Source organism: Coffea eugenioides, chromosome 7 (assembly GCF_003713205.1).
Source record: "Coffea eugenioides isolate CCC68of chromosome 7, Ceug_1.0, whole genome shotgun sequence".
Lineage (NCBI taxonomy): Eukaryota > Viridiplantae > Streptophyta > Magnoliopsida > Gentianales > Rubiaceae > Coffea > Coffea eugenioides.
This window is the reverse complement of record NC_040041.1, coordinates 14,867,720-14,887,270: the sequence shown is the minus strand read 5'-3', so window position 1 is coordinate 14,887,270 and position 19,551 is coordinate 14,867,720. Positions and strand designations below refer to the sequence as shown.

Sequence of the window (19,551 nt, the reverse complement as noted above, 5' to 3'; positions counted from 1 at the left end):
TCTTGCGGTTGAAATTCAAAGCCATTCTTTGACCCAAACTCATTCTTATATAGTATTAGGATTTAGGAAGAGATTCTTTAAATGATTAATACTTTAACAGTTTGTAATTAATATTTCATAGAGTTCTCAATGAACAACTCAAAATTGCGATCGTCGTTTATCTTTTCTCTAAATTCACTAGTACACGTTTAAACTCCTTAAAATTCACACCAAAGCATGCTCAAAATCTAATCTAACTGCAAACTCCATATAATATTTGTATAGTTTCGCCAGTATGAATTAAAGCTCATTTTGAGAAGGTTAAATAAGCTAAATTTAAAAATCTATGGAAAATATGACGTTAATTATTTTGTTGTGTCCCTTCGAGTGCCTTGAGTGCCAAAGATTTGGTCAAAGAATAATTAAGGAATAAGAATAATAAACTTTAGTAGCTTATTTTAGTCTTTTGGACAATATTAATGACATTTGTCTTTTGTTACAGTCTAACACGAAGAACTCAAATGTAAACACATTAAACCTTTATGGGGTTTGGTGCAATTAACCCATTAACCCATTTTGAATTTAAATAATATGATCTTCATAATAAATCTAAGCCAATAATTAAAGCATCGAGAATAAATCTTTAACTCTACTACAAAGCATCTGCAAGCAGACATTTAATTTTTGAATGACAACTATGAAAAATTTGAATTTGAAATTTAATTTTTGCACATGTGTTATGAATCAAACGGTGATAGTGTATGCACTGTTAGTATATATAAGATTTACTCTTAAGCATATACACAATAATTTTATAGAACAATTAGGTTAACAAAATGTTTATTTCATTATCATTACCATAAGGTAGCTATTCTAAAGTAGATTTATATTCAGGTGAGGTGAATGAGTTTACTTAATCTTTGTTCCGAAGTCCAAACACCACTTATCCCTAAGGGTATTTTGTCCCATCTTCTCCAAGGGGTAACAATAAATTAATTCTAATATTTCAAACCAAATCAATCTTGAAAGTCATAGGATGTGGAAAATTGGAAAAATCATTGGAAACAAGTAGAAAGATGAATTACGTAACTTATTGTAGCCATCAATGACAAAATCAATTAGGACAATATTCAGATTAAAACTCACTTGTAGAATTGTTCCAGATTTGGGTTTAATAGTGAAAAACAAAGTTAGTTTTATCGCTTTGAAAACCATTATTTAGAATAATTTTTCTTCATTATGCCATAAACATATTTTTCAATTATTTATTTATCTGATATACATTACATGACGAAGCGCTTTAGTGCATGATATAAAAAAAATAGAAAAGAAAAAAAAACCAAAAATGTCTTGAAACAAGTAAATGTTCTGATTTGGTTGCACTGTAAAAAAAAAAAAAAAAAACTGTGATTATCTAATACCGTACAGATTATGGTCCTGAATCCTGTTGGTCCAAACAGAGACCATTTGGATAAATAATGACAATATGCCAAGTTTCAAGTGGACATGATCTTCCTTCTTTGGATGGATCCCTTGTCTGACACATCTGGAACCAAATTCCATATCAGGTGGCATTTGGCAAGAAGACCAATTTAGAGCTTTTCCTTATTTTATTTTTATATTACACATCATGCAATAACTTTAGGGTATTGCACCATGATAACATAACTTTTCTTTTGGCTCCATCAAGAAAAGGGCAAAAAAGAGAAAATAGGTAGATTATGTCATGGATTAATTGCACTAAACCGTTTTGAACTTTTGAAGGAATTGTAGTTTGACCCCATAACTTTTCGAATAAAGAAATAATCCCCATTGATTTTTTTTTTTACGAATATATTCTTACAATCAAAGATTTTACCATCTATTTTCCCAACTTAGTTTCCTTTTTATTTTTTCCATTTTTCCCTTTAACTTCCTTTTTGCAAACCCTCCTTTCACTAAACTCTTAAACCATCATGAAACTCTGATTCCTCCTCTCTCTGCTAATAATTCCTACTTAAAAAAAAAAAACCTAGCAAAGCTCAAGTTTCAATCCTTCACAAATCAATCTATTCCTCTAGCTATGTATATTCTTAGATATGTTCGAATAGTATAAAGTGTTTTATGTTGCATAATTTGTTTATGTGGAGGAAGAGACAAGATTGTGAAAATCGGAACCAAATACACGAAGATAATGATAAAGGTAAATGTTAAAAAAAATGAATCTAGTGTTAACACATAAATGAAATTGACTAGATGGTGAAGAACAAAATGGAAATAATAAGGAAAAGGAAAAAAAAGAAATATTTGACGGAAAATACTATTAAACTATCCATATTTTGATGGCATTTTTGTCCAAGAATATCTGAATGGGGCCAATGTATTTCTTTGAAAATGTTGGAGGGGGTAAAGTGAAACTTCACCAAAAGTTGAAGAGGATTTATTGCGATTAATTCTTCTCTCATCCATACATGTTCTCATGTTAGAAGCATGGGTCATAAACTAGTTATTGGGACAATTCAAGGATACCTAAGAGGCTAAGATCATTAAAAAGTCAACTTTTTTTTTCCATCCCATCTTGAATTCTTTTTGTTTTCTTTGTGAATTAAAAATACATCATAAATAAACTAATGATATTAAGAACAATATGAAAATAAAAGTGTTACCTCAGAATTTTCCTCCCAATTGACCAAGTCAAGGCAAAATTGCTACTCCTATTTTTACTGCATTTAACACTTCATAAACAAAATCATTTCATTGCAAACAGAATCCCTTTTTTAATTGTGTTGCATTCAGTTGTTCACTAGAATTAACTACAATCACAGTATAGTTCTCAAATTAGTAAAATTTTCTTTTCTTGATATGAATTTCTATGGATTTGAAGTTTGTATTGGACTTTCAATTGATGACACTTTAAAATGATACAAAATATAGTGAATTACAAAATCTTGTTTTGTCTAAATTTTATTACTAGTTTTTAGTGAATTCAAAAGCCTTGTTGCTTTCAATAACTAATGTGACATCTTAAAAGTTTTGCATTGCATGATGCCCCTTTATGCGTAGGATAGTGAAACAACCAATACCAATATGGCATCTATATCAATAATGGATGCTTAGACCTTGGTCATCAAAATTCTTCTATCTAAAGTAGTCAACCCCCAATTTCCCATCTTAAGTGTCCAACAATTTGAGGTGGGCTTAATGGAGAAAGCGAAATTAGAAAGAACTTTATTCAAGTTGTGCAAAGTTGTGCATAATTTGATTTGACAGTAAGCACTCAGCAAGGCTACATTTTCTTCTTTTTCTTTTTCTTTTGTTTTCTTGACATCGAAAAAAGTTTAATGATAAGAATAGGTTACGAATTTTTAAAATTAGGATAAGTTGTAGACTTTAATGGGAAGTACAACGATTCCTGTAACAAAAGTGGAAGCTACATTTCTTCCAAGGGAAAGTGTTGGAGCCTTATCTGTGTTGGCTGAGAAAAATTGCCTCTGTTTGCATGAAAGGAAGGTTGAAAAGAAACCATCGAAGAAAAAAAAGAAAAAGAATGAAACAATTGGCTTTGCTTTAAAAGATTGCTTTCGTTGCCTAATTGGCCTCCATGGTCATATGTGACATTGACAATTATCTGTTATAGAAGTATTGGTGCATGAATAGACTCTGTAATGGAAAGAATGTATTCATGCTAAAGATGATTCTGAGTCCTTCAATGCTGTTAAGCATCTGAATTTAGATATCCAAAAGGTATAAATCAAGGGAACAATTTGTTTTTGTATTAGTAGTGGGATTCTCGTTCAACACCAACTCATTCCCAAGTAGCCCCCTCTGAGCCTCAGCCATAAGCACTACTCAGCCATTGGCCTTTTCAGAATTTCCCTTTGCAATTTCAATTCCCGACTTTTTCTTTTTTACTCCTTTTTTTATGAATGCTTTGTGGGTCCCAAACACTAATCCATCAGCAGTTTCAGATAATCTTTCCATGATGTCTCTTATCAACTCTTCCATTTTGTATTTCTTAATGAGTCAGTCTGAACCTGGACAAACATGGCTACTTCAGGTCTGTTATCTTCCTAATCCTTGTTAATTTGCTGGACTTTTATTATTGGCATTCTCGAGCTTTCTTTTTAGCTGGATAATATAGTTCCATCTTTTATAATGTAAAAGCCCATAATCGTTTTGTAATACTTTCTTGAATATGTTCTTTTTCCTATGTATGACTTGTATTATTTTAGTTAGTAGTAACGCCCATCACTTAGTGTTGGAAGCTGCATGTCAGTTTTCTGGCATTTGTTGCTCCAGTGGCTCTTCCCTGTGTTCCCCAGTTGAATCTTTTATACACATGGTTTCATTTATTTACTGATGCATGCCATTTTTTTGGGTAGGTCTGATCCCTTCATTTCTTCACTTTTCTATCAAAGTGCTAATGCATGTCATTTTTAGCACTTTGATAGAAAAGTGAAGAAATGATGGAATCAGAGGCTCTATTCAAGTCAGTGTGTGGTTTTGAATGTGTGAATGAAGGTTTACAATGTTTTTGATAAGCCTTGTTCCTCAGCAATCTGCCTTGGTAAATGCTTGCTTGTTAACTTAACCAGGATCCGAGCTGTGTGCATTTTTTTTTTTAAGGGTGGGCGGGGGTTTGAGACTTGATTATGTTCGTCCTTTCTTTTGGTGTCTTCCCTCTAATTGCTTTTTGGTTTATTCAAAGTGTTTCTTCCTGATTGCATTTTACATGGCAGTAAATAAAAAGGTTGCGTATCTCACAAAGACAAGCATAAAAAAGAAACACAGATCTGCAACTACTCTTAGTACTCTTTTCATAAGGCAGTTGATTAAGTAGGGGAAGTTCAACATGCTGCTTAAGCCACGAATTCAGCTCAGAAAGGGAAAATAATTGGCTTAGATGAGGAACAGATGTTGTTTGTGGTCAGCATAGTCTGAAAGAGACTGAGGATACTTGTCACAGTAATCCATATATGTTGGCACGGGCAACGGTACTCAGGGTCATGGTCTAGTCTTTCTTGTAAATGAAATCATTTGTACATGGATTATGTTATTCACTTTAGCTTTGATGGAAATTATGTATTGATTGTCGAAAGACGCTGTCCTTTTTGAGGTGTAGACATTCATATATCCCTTGTTCCTAAGGTCCAAGCAATATTCGAAATATGAGAACATCTCAGAGTACAGATAAGTTCTAGTGATCTGGACAACCTGAGAATGTGAACTTCTATAAGCTTGACTCAATTAATTATCAAGCACCTGAATGACTGTTGTTGAGTTATGAATATATCCCATTTAATTCAGAGATGGCTTAAATGTTTATTTTAATTGACATCAGTGGAAAAATTATGAACATTGCTGTTGTGTGAAATACTAGATAAGCATGATGCAAATAGTTACTTCAGTAACAGTTTGCAAAAGAGGTGTAAGCATGAGCAAAGTTCTATGATGAGCATCACTGTTTTTTGTTCTTTTTTTTTTTTCGTGACAGATTTTTTACATTTTATTGATCCATGTTGAAACATTCTGTTTGAATCTTCCTTTACTAAAGAATCTCCTAAACGAGGTAAAGGATCAGCCAAGGCGCCCTCCTTGGAAGTTAGAACAGGTCACATGAGTAGGGCCTTTTTCCTTTGGTATTCACATTTGGAGCTACTGGCCGGTTTCATATTCCTCCTACTTTTCTCCAGTGGCACTTACTCAACGAATAAGCCTGATGTTGAAGGTATGTCTCAATCTGTTTTCTGGCAAAAGATTTGTAGTTTTATGAATGGCAATGATGTAAGCAATGCATTGTTTGGTTCTTATGCTTGGACTGCTGAATTAGAAACTGCAGGATCATTTTCTGATACTCACCAATTTGGATCTAACTCTTGCTAATCGCTGCTTTGGCTTTCTTTCAATCAAAACTTTTGATGTCTTGTTTCTGCCCTAACATCAACAAGTTCATACTTTTCTTTAAGACTCTCTTTTTCCATTAGTATATTCAATAGAAGGGCACATATCTGCTTTCATTTTATGAAGACACAGCACCAATTGTCCATGGCATCAAAATTATGATGAAGAAGAAGAATGCTAGAGAAGAAGCAATACAGTTGATTGATATGTGATCATTTTTTACTCATCCCTTGCTGCGAACCTTCTGTCCTTGCATAGAATTTTTTTTAAAAAATCTGATGTTAAATCTCTAGTGGAAATATATGAAAGTTTTTAAATGTTTGTGCACTTTGAAATATTGTTGAGTTCTTCTATAAGATGAGAATAGAGGAGAATTGAGTGTTGAAAACTTTTAACCCTGATATTACTTCCACAATTCACCTTTGATCCAGGATTGAAGTATTACATACAAATGTAACATGCTCAGGAAAAGTAGCATGAAGATCATAACAACTAATAACCTGAAATTGGGACTGAAAAGCACAGGTCTAATTATTTTGGAGGACAAGTTCTAATAGTACCAAATTATATGTCAACATTTTGATCATGTAATGATCAGAAAATAGAATGCAGCTTGGGTTTAAATGATTTTGTTGCAATGTAACAACATGTAACCTTATAAGAGTTATTTCAGTAAAGAAAAACCTTGTTACCTATATCCTTCTTATATCAAAAGGTCCTGCATTCTGGATAAACACAAGTTTCAACCTGTCAGCACATTTTCGTTCTTTGCTGAGAGATAATTATCATTTATGCTAATGTTTCAGGTGAAGCTTTAATGGAATTCGTAACAGCTTTGAATGATTCCAATAACAGAGTTGATTGGGATTTCCATTTTGTGAGCCCTTGTTTCAGTTGGTTTAATGTTACATGTTTAAATGGGAATGTCGTGGCTCTGTAAGTTTTCTGCTTTAAAATTTTTATTAGTAATCTAATGTTTTATTCCTAGTTCCAATACTTTTCTCTATCCACTTACTTTGTGAACAATATGCTGTTCAGGAGCCTAGCTTCTAAAGGATTTTCAGGAACTGTCTCGCCATCCATAACCAAACTAAAATCCTTGGTTACATTGTACGTTTCTGCATCTTAGTAAAGTTTCCACTATGTTTGTATCTCTCTTAGTTTTGGAAGCAAATGTTTTGTTTGGCAGTTTCTACTTCTGTAAACTTTTATCTTGATTTAATTGGTGCTGCTTCACTAGGTTTCTATTTGCTTGTGAAAATAGGCATTTGTCGTGCATGGGACTGATTTGATAATCTCATAAGAAGGGACTGGTGAGGTTTGTAATCCTAGGGAAACCTAAGTCCTTTATCGGCAACAATGCAAGAACTTAAGGAGACGCCCTATATTTACTTTGCCCATATTGGAAGCATGGCGAAAGTATTGTCTTAGGTCTTAGTAAGTGATTGAAATCTTTAAGGGTCAAGGACAGAAACAAAAGAGTATTCTTACTCTTGCTATGCAGGGACTAATCAACAGAAGTTGTTCTAAACTCACTAGAAAATTCATATGTTGCACCAATATCAGAACTGCAATTTTGATGCTTAGTAGGGTATTGACTTAGTTAAAGGAAGTGATTAAATTCTTCATTAAAATAAGTAATAAAGCTTTGATAAGTTTGAGGGAAATTACTTGCTCCTTGCTGGAGTTTAAGAAAGATAAAGATTTCATTGTGTTTCACATTCTATTGATGTAACTTACATGCCTCTGCAATCATGCAGGGATCTGCATGATAATAACTTGTCTGGTGATTTGCCCGGTTGTCTTAGCACCATGGAGAATCTGCAAAATCTGAATCTTGGACAAAATAAATTTATTGGTCCTATACCAACCACTTGGGGCCAATTTTCAAACCTTAAACATCTGTACGTCAGGCGCATTTCTTCTTCAGCTGCTGTTAAACATTCAAGAACTCCCTACTTCTCTGTTTTTGCTTTCAAGATCTTCAGTAATTTCTTCAATTTTGCATATCTGTCTTACGTTGAAAATTTTCTTGCAACGTTGTTTCCCAATTACTAATTGTGCTGAACATGTAGTTTCACCTCTACATCAGGATACTGAAGGAAAACCGCTTAAGTGGACCCATTCCAGATTCACTTGTTAATGTCGCTAGCTTGATGCAATTGTAAGTAATTTTTTTGAGATCTTTAACTTCTCTTTTATTGTATGTGCAGTTTCTTTTCCTTTTGATTATTCGGGTATCACCGGCATTTATTGGATTGTAGGGATCTCTCATCCAATGACCTAACTGGAAGAATTCCAACTAAGTTGTTTTCATTGCCCACATTCAAGTAAGTTACCACCAGTTTATTTTCTCCTCTCGAATTCTGACGACTAGGTTTCCATGGTCATCATTTCTCTTCAAATGTTTACCTCTGACTGTTGACTCCTGAAACTGCACACTAGCTTCATATGGTCATAACTGGAAGTTTTCGTGTTTCTTTGGTTCATTAAATTTAGAGGTAATCAGGATTGTCCTTGACTGTTTTAATGTTAATCCTATCCTGTGATTCTCCTCTATCAGAACATACAATGAACCCTTTCTAATGATATTGTTCCTCAGATTTTGGTTTTGGTAGGGTATGTGAAAAACATTGGTCTCTGGTTTTAAATTAATTCTCATTGATTTTGGCATAGAAATTCTCAGCTATTAATTTAGATCTCAACATGTTAGATTTTCAAATATTTAAGCTTCAACTACCTCATGTAAGTGGTGAACTGAAACTAGTTGCACAGTTTTAGCTGTCACATTTACAATGGCCTCCACAGCCTCCACTTTATCATAAGTTTCCAACTTCATCTAACAGCTAGTGCTCAAAAATATACTATAGATTTTAGTCAAGAAAGAGAACTACCAGGAATGCTCAGATTTGACGAAAGAGGACGAATACTTTACCTTGATGGGTTATAGAATTGAAACTTACTTTGCCTTGCTATTTGGACATGATGTACATGGAGAGTATCAAAAGAGCTTAATGTGTGCAGCATTGTAACCATATCATTTCCAAGCATTATCAGGATATCGCCAAAAATTATTTTTTTCTCTCATGCTGCTGAGAATTCTTTCTTGATGTTCTGTTCTATTCCCTCCAGTGGTTTATTTTTTTCTTATGGATTATAAATCAGTTTCACAGGCACACATCTTAGTTGTGGCACAGCTTTCCAGCAACCTTGTGTTTCAAGTTCCTCTGTTCCAGGTTTGGCTATTGGTTGTATAAGTTGGATTCCTTTCATTATTTGATCATATTTTTGGACTCATGAAACTGATCTCTCGATTTTCATTAGTTTCTGGCAAGAAAAAGAGGGTCCAAGTTGTAATAACTGGTGTTACCTGTGGTTTATTCATTCTTCTATTGCTTGGGGGTGCTTTTCTACACCAGTTTCGTAAAGTACGGAAGTTCAAACATGATGTATTTGTCGATGTTGAAGGCAAGTTTTCAATTTTCCATTTTCTCCAATTAAATTTTAAATAATCACTGCTTTTGGCTTACTTTGTTAATTGTGTATCTAGTTGTGTCTGCACTCACTTCTCATACCAGGAGCAGAAATGTTTCTTTAAGTAGGCTTCTAGACTTTGAAACCTGATCTTGAGAAGTCAATATATTATAACAGATGGGAAATCTTGAACCATTCAGTCTTGGCTATTCCAAACTGGTGGTTGTGGGGATGGCTTTGTGGTGTAAGATAGGCAAAAGGTCTAAAAACTTCAGGTTCAAGTGGAAAAGAAGTGAAAGAAATTGATAAAACGTAGTGAAGGAATAGCCATGACATGGAACATCTGCGATGAAAAATTAGCTGTAGCAGAAAAGTACTGCAGAAGTCATTTTCTGAACTTAGCTGCTTTCATGGCAACTCTGCACTTTAAATTGCAAAAATAAAAACATACATATGAGAAATTTCAACTTAAGACCTTTAACTCTTGGGGCTGCTATCCTAGTCTTTGTTGTCTTGTAGCCATTTTGGCCCTCAAACTCAAATTTTATATATGAAACATCTAATACACGATATCTCAAGCCAGTTTCTGGAAATAAGCATCATAGTGTTTTGCTATACTTTTATTGATATCTTCATAACTTTACAAGTGCAAGAAAAGGGGGGCAGGGGATTGGCCTAAAACCAGTAAACAGCAAATCAACTCCTAACTAAAAATTATTAACAGTAGAAGCTATATGAGGACATAACTAGGAATGTTAGGTTCTGCACAAAGATTTAAAACTTCTTGTCAGGTCTTGAAGCCTGTCCAACCAGATTCCACTTGTCTCCCCATTTCTTTAATCTGGTCACCTACAGAATCAGGAGGATAAGCACAATTCTTAAATACTTATAGGCTCCTGTAATGCCATGAATAATGTAGTACTTACTGCTATTAAACTTCCTGTAAAGAAAAATTTGAAACTTTTGCCAAGCATGATACAAATTCTGTGGAAAACATTTAAGATGGAGTTGCAGAATAGAATAGCTCTATTAGACATCAGTCTAGATCATGAAGATGCTTTAAAGGAGATTTAGAGAACAGGATAGTCATTGAGCTTATTTTTTATATGGTATCCGAAATCTAGAAATCCAAAGATGTTTCACAACTGTGGAGTTTGTATCCATCCATCAATGGTTATTGGCACCTAAATAACATACAAAGAGAGAAGCTTTAAGATTTTTGTGAGTGAGATATTAATTTGAGCCTTTAACTGTTAAAAAGTACATGAATCATCTAAATAACATGTGCTTTATGTAATGTCGCACTTAAACAAGATATTACTGCAACATCCTGGGAATATTCTTAACTTATCTCAATCTTTCAGTCTCACATTGTGGTCCTTCCACTTCCTGTCCCAGTTGCAGCCTCCTTTGAACTTGACTACAATGTAGAGCTGCTCTAAGCTTGGTAATTAAGCCAAGGTTAGATGCTATCCTTTGTCAGTGGCCTACAATTGGTATTAGCAGAGCTTTGGAGCTTGTCTACTAAGGACAAATGACACTTCTCAAATTAGTGTATGATCTTCGAAAAAGAAAGTTACAGATTATATTAGACCTTGAAACCTCTACAAAGCAATACAGAATTTAACTTAGAATATAAGAAATTATCGAGTACCTACAATACTTCAGCAAAACTCAAGAAATTTTGTTGAGCATACAATATTATGAGAAGGCTAGCATATATATATACACGAGATTAGCTTATAGAATGCAAATCCTGGTTAAATCAGGACTACTAAAAGTACTTGATCCTGGGGTAGCACAAGGAAGATAATGACTCATAAAATTGCATACAAAGTTAACTAATCTCAGCACCAATATTAAGTAACAACTTGATGCAGAAGTTTTCAGAATTAGCCTGCTTCATAATAATCAAACAACCACTCTTTAAACCTGCTTTTTCTCGCTGGTCATATGGTCAACCTCGAATTCCCCTTTTTGGATGAACTCGAGTCTGTAGTTTAAGATTCTGCAGTTTTGATGGTAATCCATGCCTTGGGATGAAGAATTTGGTAAACTTGCTTCAAAATGCTGGAAGAGAGTAAAGTACAAAGTGAACCACGAATTATTATTTCCATACAGAAATTCTTCTGGTATCAGTAAGCCAATAGTTAGAGATGCTTGACTGTGAAGCATTGTGTCCTCAGGTGACCAACTTGAGGACTCCCATCTTCTACAAGTCTTCACTCGTTTTCACACGAATCTCCCTAATCACAATTTTGTTTCTTTAACCGTAAATGTATATACATTAAGGAGATTTGATCGCTGCCAACTTGAAGTTAAGAATATCCTTGGTGGTCACAATACTCTTTTGCACTTGGTAATTTAGGTGTAGGCAGCCTAATTTCTATACAACCTTGCACTCAATCCAAGGTCTTCTGAGCAAAACGTAAGCAACTTTATAGGTCACTCATCTCACCATTGAGATTACTCAAAACTTTGCCTGCATCAAGTATTATTACCAGGAATTGAAGTGTCAATATTTCATTTAACCACCCGAGATCATAAGGACAAGGATGTCCTTCTACCTTCACTCCAAGTTTTCAACAAGCTCCTGTTAAACCATATTTAAGCTACTGCCCCAACTATACAAATGTGTTATAAGAAAGTGACCTTTGGTGTATCATATTTGTTTCTTGATGTTGTGACATGCTTCTTATACAATTTTTGACAATCAGCTAAATCTCACTCCCCAAGGTATACCAGAACACAGGATCTCTCATATCAGTACTTTAGTTTCTTAGAAAAGTCAGATATTCAAAGTGAAATAAAAACTCAAATCCAAATAAATCATCAATTGTAGCTTAAAAAAAAAGTGATTTGAAGTGTTAAAAAGTGCTATCAGTTGTGCACGTGCAGGAGACAACACTTGGCCTGTGATCGTTTCAGACTTTTGTGATATCTTTTACTTGAAAATCTCGAGCACTTTAATCTGGGAACGTGAAATCGCAAGTTAATGTGCCATGTACTGTAATATGAGTCTGTTGATGTGCCAAGTTAATGTGCCATGTACTATAATATGAGTCTGTTGATTGCATGTTCACCAAAAATTAGCTTGAATATGACTATATACTGCTGCTGAAAAAAATGAGCACCAACAGATGATGAAAACATTAATTTTTCCAACACAGCATGCTTTTTTGATTCATTTTTGTTGTAGTTGTGAATTAAGGTAGTACAGGAATTTTCCAACTTAACCGCCATAAGCAATAAAATAGACAAAATACCAATAATTATATAATTAGATAAACAAACAGAGAAGTTCACTTATAACTATCTGTTTATTGAGTATTAGATGAATCATCCACTATGTACAGCTATAGCCAAATATTCATACTGCTGAATATGCATTTAAGATTTGTTTACCAACAAGTAAGCATTACCTTCCCGCTTAAATTGACAATCATTTGTAGATAACAATCTCTTCCGTTTTAATGAACTTTCAAACTGGCATTTATGACTTCAGGTTACTAGAATATATTTTGGAAAGCTTTGACTGAATGTCCGGCATTTGCATCTTTTGTCTCTTCAGGTGAAGATGAATGCAAGATTTCGTTTGGACAACTGAGAAGGTTTTCTTGGCGCGAAATCCAGCTTGCAACAGACAATTTCAGTGAGAGCAGTGTTATTGGACAAGGAGGTTTTGGAAAAGTTTATAAAGGCATGCTTTCAGATAACACAAAGGTTGGTGTGAAACGCCTAACAGACTATCACAGTCCTGGTGGAGAGGCCGCATTTCTTAGGGAAGTTCAATTGATAAGTGTAGCAGTTCACAAAAATCTGCTCCGGTTAATTGGATTTTGTACCACCTCTTCTGAGAGAATCCTGGTTTATCCTTTCATGCAGAACCTCAGTGTGGCATATCGGTTAAGAGGTATCTTGTACAATCTCTCTTTCTTCATTTTTCATGGATGTTAATACTTCAGCTTGGCTCTTTTAGTCTGGATAACTAATATTTGACTTAATGGATATGAGAAATGGAACTTCATTTGAACATTGTTTGTGGATGCGTATTTATAGTAAAAGTTGCAAACAATTGCTGCAGTTCTACGGTTTGGAGGAAATATTTGCTGGCAAGTGCGGGCAAATTTGTTACATTTACTTCCCCAATTCCTAAATGGAATCAAAGCTGCAATGAGTTTGAAAGTTTAGAAGCTTTCTAGCCCACTCTCTTGCATTGCCATCAAATTATTATGTTACATGTATAGTCCTGGTTATTGATTTTTTTTTTTTTTTAAACTGAGTATGACTGAAGACCAATTTTTCAAGTGTGCACTTCCCCTTTAACTGCCAACATTAATAGCCTCTTTACCGGTACATGTTATAAACTGCTTTTGTGTAGGCACTGGTATTCTTCCACAGTTTAACCATAAGAAGAATGCATTGATTGTTTTGTCATCTGAAATTGATGTCAATATTGTACTCAATTTAATATTCTCTGGACATAATTTAAAATGGTTTGTCCAGGAGATTTTCCATTATGTTTAGTCGTTCTACCCATAAATAAATCAACTATTGGGTTTAGCTGTTTAACTGGACTAAATTTGATTATGAATTCTTCAATATTATTATTATTTTTTGTTGCTAGATTACAAAAATTTCAAAAGAAAGATACTTATTCCATAACAACTGCACCAATTCGCTGAACTTTCTACTGTGCCAGCATCTGCAAAAAGAGAAAGGTCTTACTGGCTCGTCAAATTGTTCCCAATGAACTTTGTTCTAGCCTAGCAAGTTTAATCTCTATCTTTCTTTTCTTTTCTTTTCTTTGTCAAGATATTGTGGAAGTTAAGATGTAAAGCGTGAGGAGCTCATGTCAGATCAGACCGGACAGGGATAATTGATTATGTATTCAAAAGTATGGAAAAGGTTGTGTATGTATTTTAAAAGAAATCAGTTGAAGTAATTAAGACTGCTTTCTTAGAACGATCTTAGGAGCAATTTCTAGAGCTCTGCCAAATGTATTCTGGTAAAGTATCTTATGCTTGGAAATGATGGATTGTTACAATTAGGTGTGGAAGAAAGGATATATTAAGCAAGATGCCTAGTGACCTTTGAACGACGTTAAGAAGTGAGTATTTCCATTTCCAACTATTTGAATAGGGTACTGGGAATTTAAGGACAAGTTATTTTTCTTGTTTTCCTTTTCTCATAAATGTTTGAAAATGGAATTTGAGGTTAATTTTTATGTAAATTTTACTGACATATTTTTGATAGTTATACAATTGCTATCTTTCTCTTTCATTAAGTTCTCAGTTTAGGGTCTTGTAGTTAGAATCCCTTTCTTCTGATTTATTTCCTCCACTGACATGAACCCCAGTTGAGTCATGAGTGAATTGACAGTTACTCATCTCGTGTTTTATGGAATCAACACCCTTTTGATCTAAACCTGAATTGGATCTCAGCATGTTAGCACGTTAAACAGTAAGCAAAGTAGTCTACATTGAAGAGGAAAGAGTTTTAGTTTTACCTGGTGAGAAGCCGGATGAAGGTATGGTTGCCGTCGCGTCATCATGCCCCTTGTGCCTCAGGAGACAGAGTGCTAAAATGGCCAGGATAACTTATTGCTATCCCTCAAGTTTACAATTAGTTTCTGTGCTGTTGTCTTGTTTTTTTCGCCTCTAATAATGTCTGTTCAGTTTTACAATGCTTGAAAGTCCTGTTCATCAAACAAGATGATGTCTTACAAAAACTTAAATTATATGGAACAATGAAGATTCCTTTCTAATAGCTTCTCATTTTGTAGAAGTATCCAAATTGTTTATATAGAGGAACTACCTTGTTGCAGAATACATGAGAAAAGTTCTTAAACAAAGATGCAAGTATAAATGGAAATCTTTTTACTAGCGTCTATCCTCTGTAGCAGGTTTCATTTTCTGTAGAATTTTGTGACAATACCAGTTTATATTAATACACAATTAGTTTGAAGGATACAGAGCAATTGTTGTATTTGCTAGTTATTAGTATGCATGACCTGTAATTATATGAATGACTGATCAGTACTTGTTAAATATCTATTATTCATCCTGTGATAGACCTCAAACCTGGAGAGAAGGGATTAGACTGGCCTACTAGGAAAAGAATAGCTTCTGGTACAGCACATGGCCTGGAGTACCTGCATGAGCATTGCAATCCGAAAATCATTCACCGGGATTTAAAGGCTGCGAATATCCTCCTGGATGATGACTTTGAAGCTGTTCTTGGAGATTTTGGGCTTGCAAAGTTAGTCGATACAAAACTAACACACATTACAACTCAAGTCCGAGGAACCATGGGACACATTGCCCCTGAATATTTGTCGACTGGAAAGTCTTCGGAGAAGACAGACGTGTTTGGATATGGTATAACTCTTCTAGAACTTGTAACCGGTCAGCGTGCAATAGATTTCTCTCGGCTTGAAGAAGAGGAGGATGTTCTACTACTGGATCATGTGAGTTATTTCATTCATTCTTGAAATTCAGACAGACTTATACTGCAATAATGGCTATAACTCAGGATTGTATTGCAATACTGTTATGTTCCTGTTCTATTCTTGTTTGTAATTCATGATATGACAATTATATACGGGTAGAGTGTGAATAGAGAAAATGAGAAATAGGCCAACTCCTTGATTTATTCTTTCTCAACACCTTTTGATAAATCTTACGCCCCTAGTTTGTGGGAGATCTTGCAATGTTTTTTTAGCAAATGCCGTAATGAGAAATAGGCCAACTCCTTGATTTATATTCTTGTTTGTAATTCATGATATGACAATTATATACGGGTAGAGTGTGAATAGAGAAAATGAGAAATAGGCCAACTCCTTGATTTATTCTTTCTCAACACCTTTTGATAAATCTTACGCCCCTAGTTTGTGGGAGATCTTGCAATGTTTTTTTAGCAAATGCCGTAATGAAAGGGGTGAATTAGAGTTGCTGATGCCCAAGTGCTTCTTATACGAATTCATGGGCATAAACTTCAACAGGTTAGGAGGGGTGCAATTGAGGTTGCTTTTTGGTTAGGTCAGTTTATAAGAGAGGCAGTAGATAATATTGAGTGGATTGGAGAAATTCCTCCCTGTTTACAATCCGTAAGGGATTTGGCTAGATTGAAATAATGAGAATTAGATTTATTCTATCACAAAGAAAGCGTTGGAACATTTATAATTCGCCTGTTTGATCAATTTATTTAACATTATTCGTCTAAGTTTTTTTCACTTTGACAGAGGCAATGTTCAAGGTTTTCTTGAAAGGCAGCTCAATTCAGTGTGTGTGCTGCTCTGTGTGCGTGTGTGTGTGTGTGTTTTTTTTTCCTTTTCCATTGGATTTTATTTCGTCCAGTAGCCTTAACTTGTGACGTGTGTTTCTACCTGTTGTATTCCTTCCAAGTTTGAGGTTTTTTTCCCTTATTCCTGTGTTCTGCCTTGTATTTATTGGGTCAGTAGCCTTAACTTGTAAATTCAATATGGTTAATTGGATTAGTTACTCAAAGTGGAAGTCAGCCAAGAGTATTATAGCTTTGTACTACTCGGAATTTGTACTAATTTAACATCCAACAGAATTCAGACGCCATAAGAATGCCCTTGCCTTGGCTGACTTCAAGTAATCAAGAATCGTCATTAATCCCATAGACAGAACAGGTTAACAGAAGAACTGTCATTAGAAAGAACAGGATAGAATAGTATGGACAGAATGCTTAAAAATCATTTTGTGCAGTGTGCAAGTAGATCTTATACTGAGGAGCTGAAATGTGGAATCTGAGTTGCTTCAAAATTTTTTATATTGGATTTCCTACTATGTTTTTTCTAATCTCAGTGTTAACTTTCTTCCTCTCAGCTTTTACTTCTCCAAAAGGATCACCTTACATATCCTTGCAATTGACATCTTGTGTGGCACTAACTCTAGATTGTACCAAATGCTGTACCATTTAATAGTTTGTATCTCTAGCATCTATGAGTCCAGAAGACCTTGATCTTGTACTTTTCAAGAATAAACATCTTGTGCAAACAAAATAGCACGCCTGGCCATTTACTCATTGTTGGAAAGCTTTGTCAGGCACCACTTTTGAGTCACCAACTTGTCAATTACAAGATGCAGTACAAAGAGATTAGAAAGTTTTATAAGTAGACATATAGATGAAAGTATTTAGACCTGTAAGGTTGTTAAGGAACTATCCATGTATCTATTCCAAACACAAATGGTCTCAGTTGCAGTGCTGAGTAACTCTCCTTGCTATTTTGATGAAATATGTGCTCAAACTGGTCAAGAAGTTAGTGTTCAGTTGGATTTCATCCCTGCATGCTACTAGCTATTTTGCTTCTCTATAGATTTCGGTATGTCTCCAGACGCTGAGATTGATGAGGGTTGATTAGAAGTATCTTTATAATTGTGGTCATTCTCCAGATCAAGAAGTTGCTGAGAGAAAAAAGGCTCGAGGACATCGTGGATGAGAACTTGCACACTTTTGATGCCAAAGAAGTCGAGACAATTCTTCGGGTTGCCTTGCTTTGCACCCAGAACTCACCAGAAGACCGTCCAACGATGGCAGAAGTTGTAAGCATGCTGCACGGAGTGGGATTATCTGCAAGATGGGCAGAGTGGGAGCAGCTTGAAGAAGTTAGAAATCAAGAATTCTCCCTCATGTCCCATCAGTTTCTTTGGGCTGATGAATATACACAAGATCAAGAAGCTATTCAGTTGTCTCAAGCAAGATAAGTAAACAAGATCACCAGTAGCCTGTGTACCACATTGGTGAAAAATCTCTGTAATTCTATAATATCATTCTAAAGCTATTTCACAAGTAAAATTACCCACGGCTTGGAACTAGGGTTTTGTATGACTATAGTTACTTCAGCATATGAATGGCAGGTTATGCTATGCATAACATATGGATAATCTAATAGTAGGATTTTCCTGCCTACAGCTTAAGACTAATATATGTTTGATATGCAATTTTGGTGGATTTTCTTGAAACACATTGCCGAGCTTGAAGTAGTCTTCTTAGGATATATATATTGTTTAAAAAAAAACATGGATTAACGGGTGGTCGTGCTTAATTGTTAGATTCTTGTTCTGTGCGGGACACTCTATATCTGTTTATCTATTACTATTATAATCATGTTTCTTTCTTGAATTTGAATTGTGTGTGACTCTATATCTATCTGTTTTCTGCTACATAATATAATCATCTTTCTTCATTCTTCTTGATGCCTAATGTACCCCTATTAATCAAATTTCTTATTCTCGATTGTCAGCAAAAATCCCATTAAAACATATAATTTTTCTAATTAATAAAAAGTACATGTAAAGACTGAACTATCTTCAGGTCTTTTTTTTTTATCTTATAATTTCTCTCAAATTGTAAACCAGCAATCCATTGTTTGGCTCTATGCATCATCTGTTGCCCATATTTAAGTTATGATCCTTCTTAGGTTATATAATTCTAGACTAGATCCCTATTGATTTTTTGCTGGAATAGTTGAGAAAATTTCCATGCTTAGTATTCAAAGAAAATCTTATAAATTGACCAAACTGAAGCAAAAATATTTCTCCAAAGTAGCCCTGAATAATATTACTGATTATATAACTCACTAATGGAGTCATATGCTATGGCGTTACAAATCCAATTATGTTTTGTTTTTTCTTGCTGAATCTAGCTACAAGAGTTTTAGTAACAGATAAGTTGATATTATCTCAGGGATTTCAAGTGCCTGATCATAATTCTTTGAATGTATATGCTTGCTATATTTTATATCAATCAATTTAATTAATTTGTTCATTAGCAAGTCGTCTTTACATCAATTTTTCTTTCTCAAGTTGATTAATAGTGTTCCCATTTGTGTGCTGAGATTACTCATGAATTCTATGAAGCAATTATCTTTAACTACCAGGAAGCCTGTTTCAAGATTGAACCATTAGCCCTACCATAATAGTTGTAAATGGAAAAGTACAATTACCCTTTTCAGATAAGAAAGCAACTCTGTACTAAAAATAAGAAAAGAGAAAGAATATTAGAACAGCACATTCTATTGGTAAGTAGCTAAGCAAAATTTGATCTACCAGCCAAAAAATCCCATGTTGCTTTAGGTTTAAGGAAAAAGCAACTTAACGCTCTAGGTATGAATTCAACTATATTTCATATAACATGGCAGAAGGAGGGACGTTTCTTTCTTCCTTTTTTTTAGACGTGAAAAAGGAAAAA

General features: G+C 34.5%; 1 protein-coding gene across 1 annotated transcript; it reads left to right on the top strand.

Annotated features, from left to right (window-relative positions):
• The first annotated feature begins 3,990 nt into the window (after nt 1–3,990).
• On the top strand, nt 3,991–18,325 carry LOC113778111 (probable LRR receptor-like serine/threonine-protein kinase At5g63710). The gene is made up of 12 exons (XM_027323389.1): nt 3,991–4,015; nt 5,513–5,686; nt 6,666–6,795; nt 6,898–6,969; nt 7,620–7,763; nt 7,952–8,023; nt 8,124–8,189; nt 9,025–9,095; nt 9,184–9,327; nt 12,905–13,246; nt 15,408–15,802; nt 17,754–18,325. Exons 1-12 carry the CDS (start codon nt 4,003–4,005, stop codon nt 18,063–18,065), a joined length of 1,935 nt encoding a protein of 644 aa, XP_027179190.1. The 5' UTR covers nt 3,991–4,002; the 3' UTR covers nt 18,066–18,325.
• Nucleotides 18,326–19,551: the final 1,226 nt, after the last annotated feature.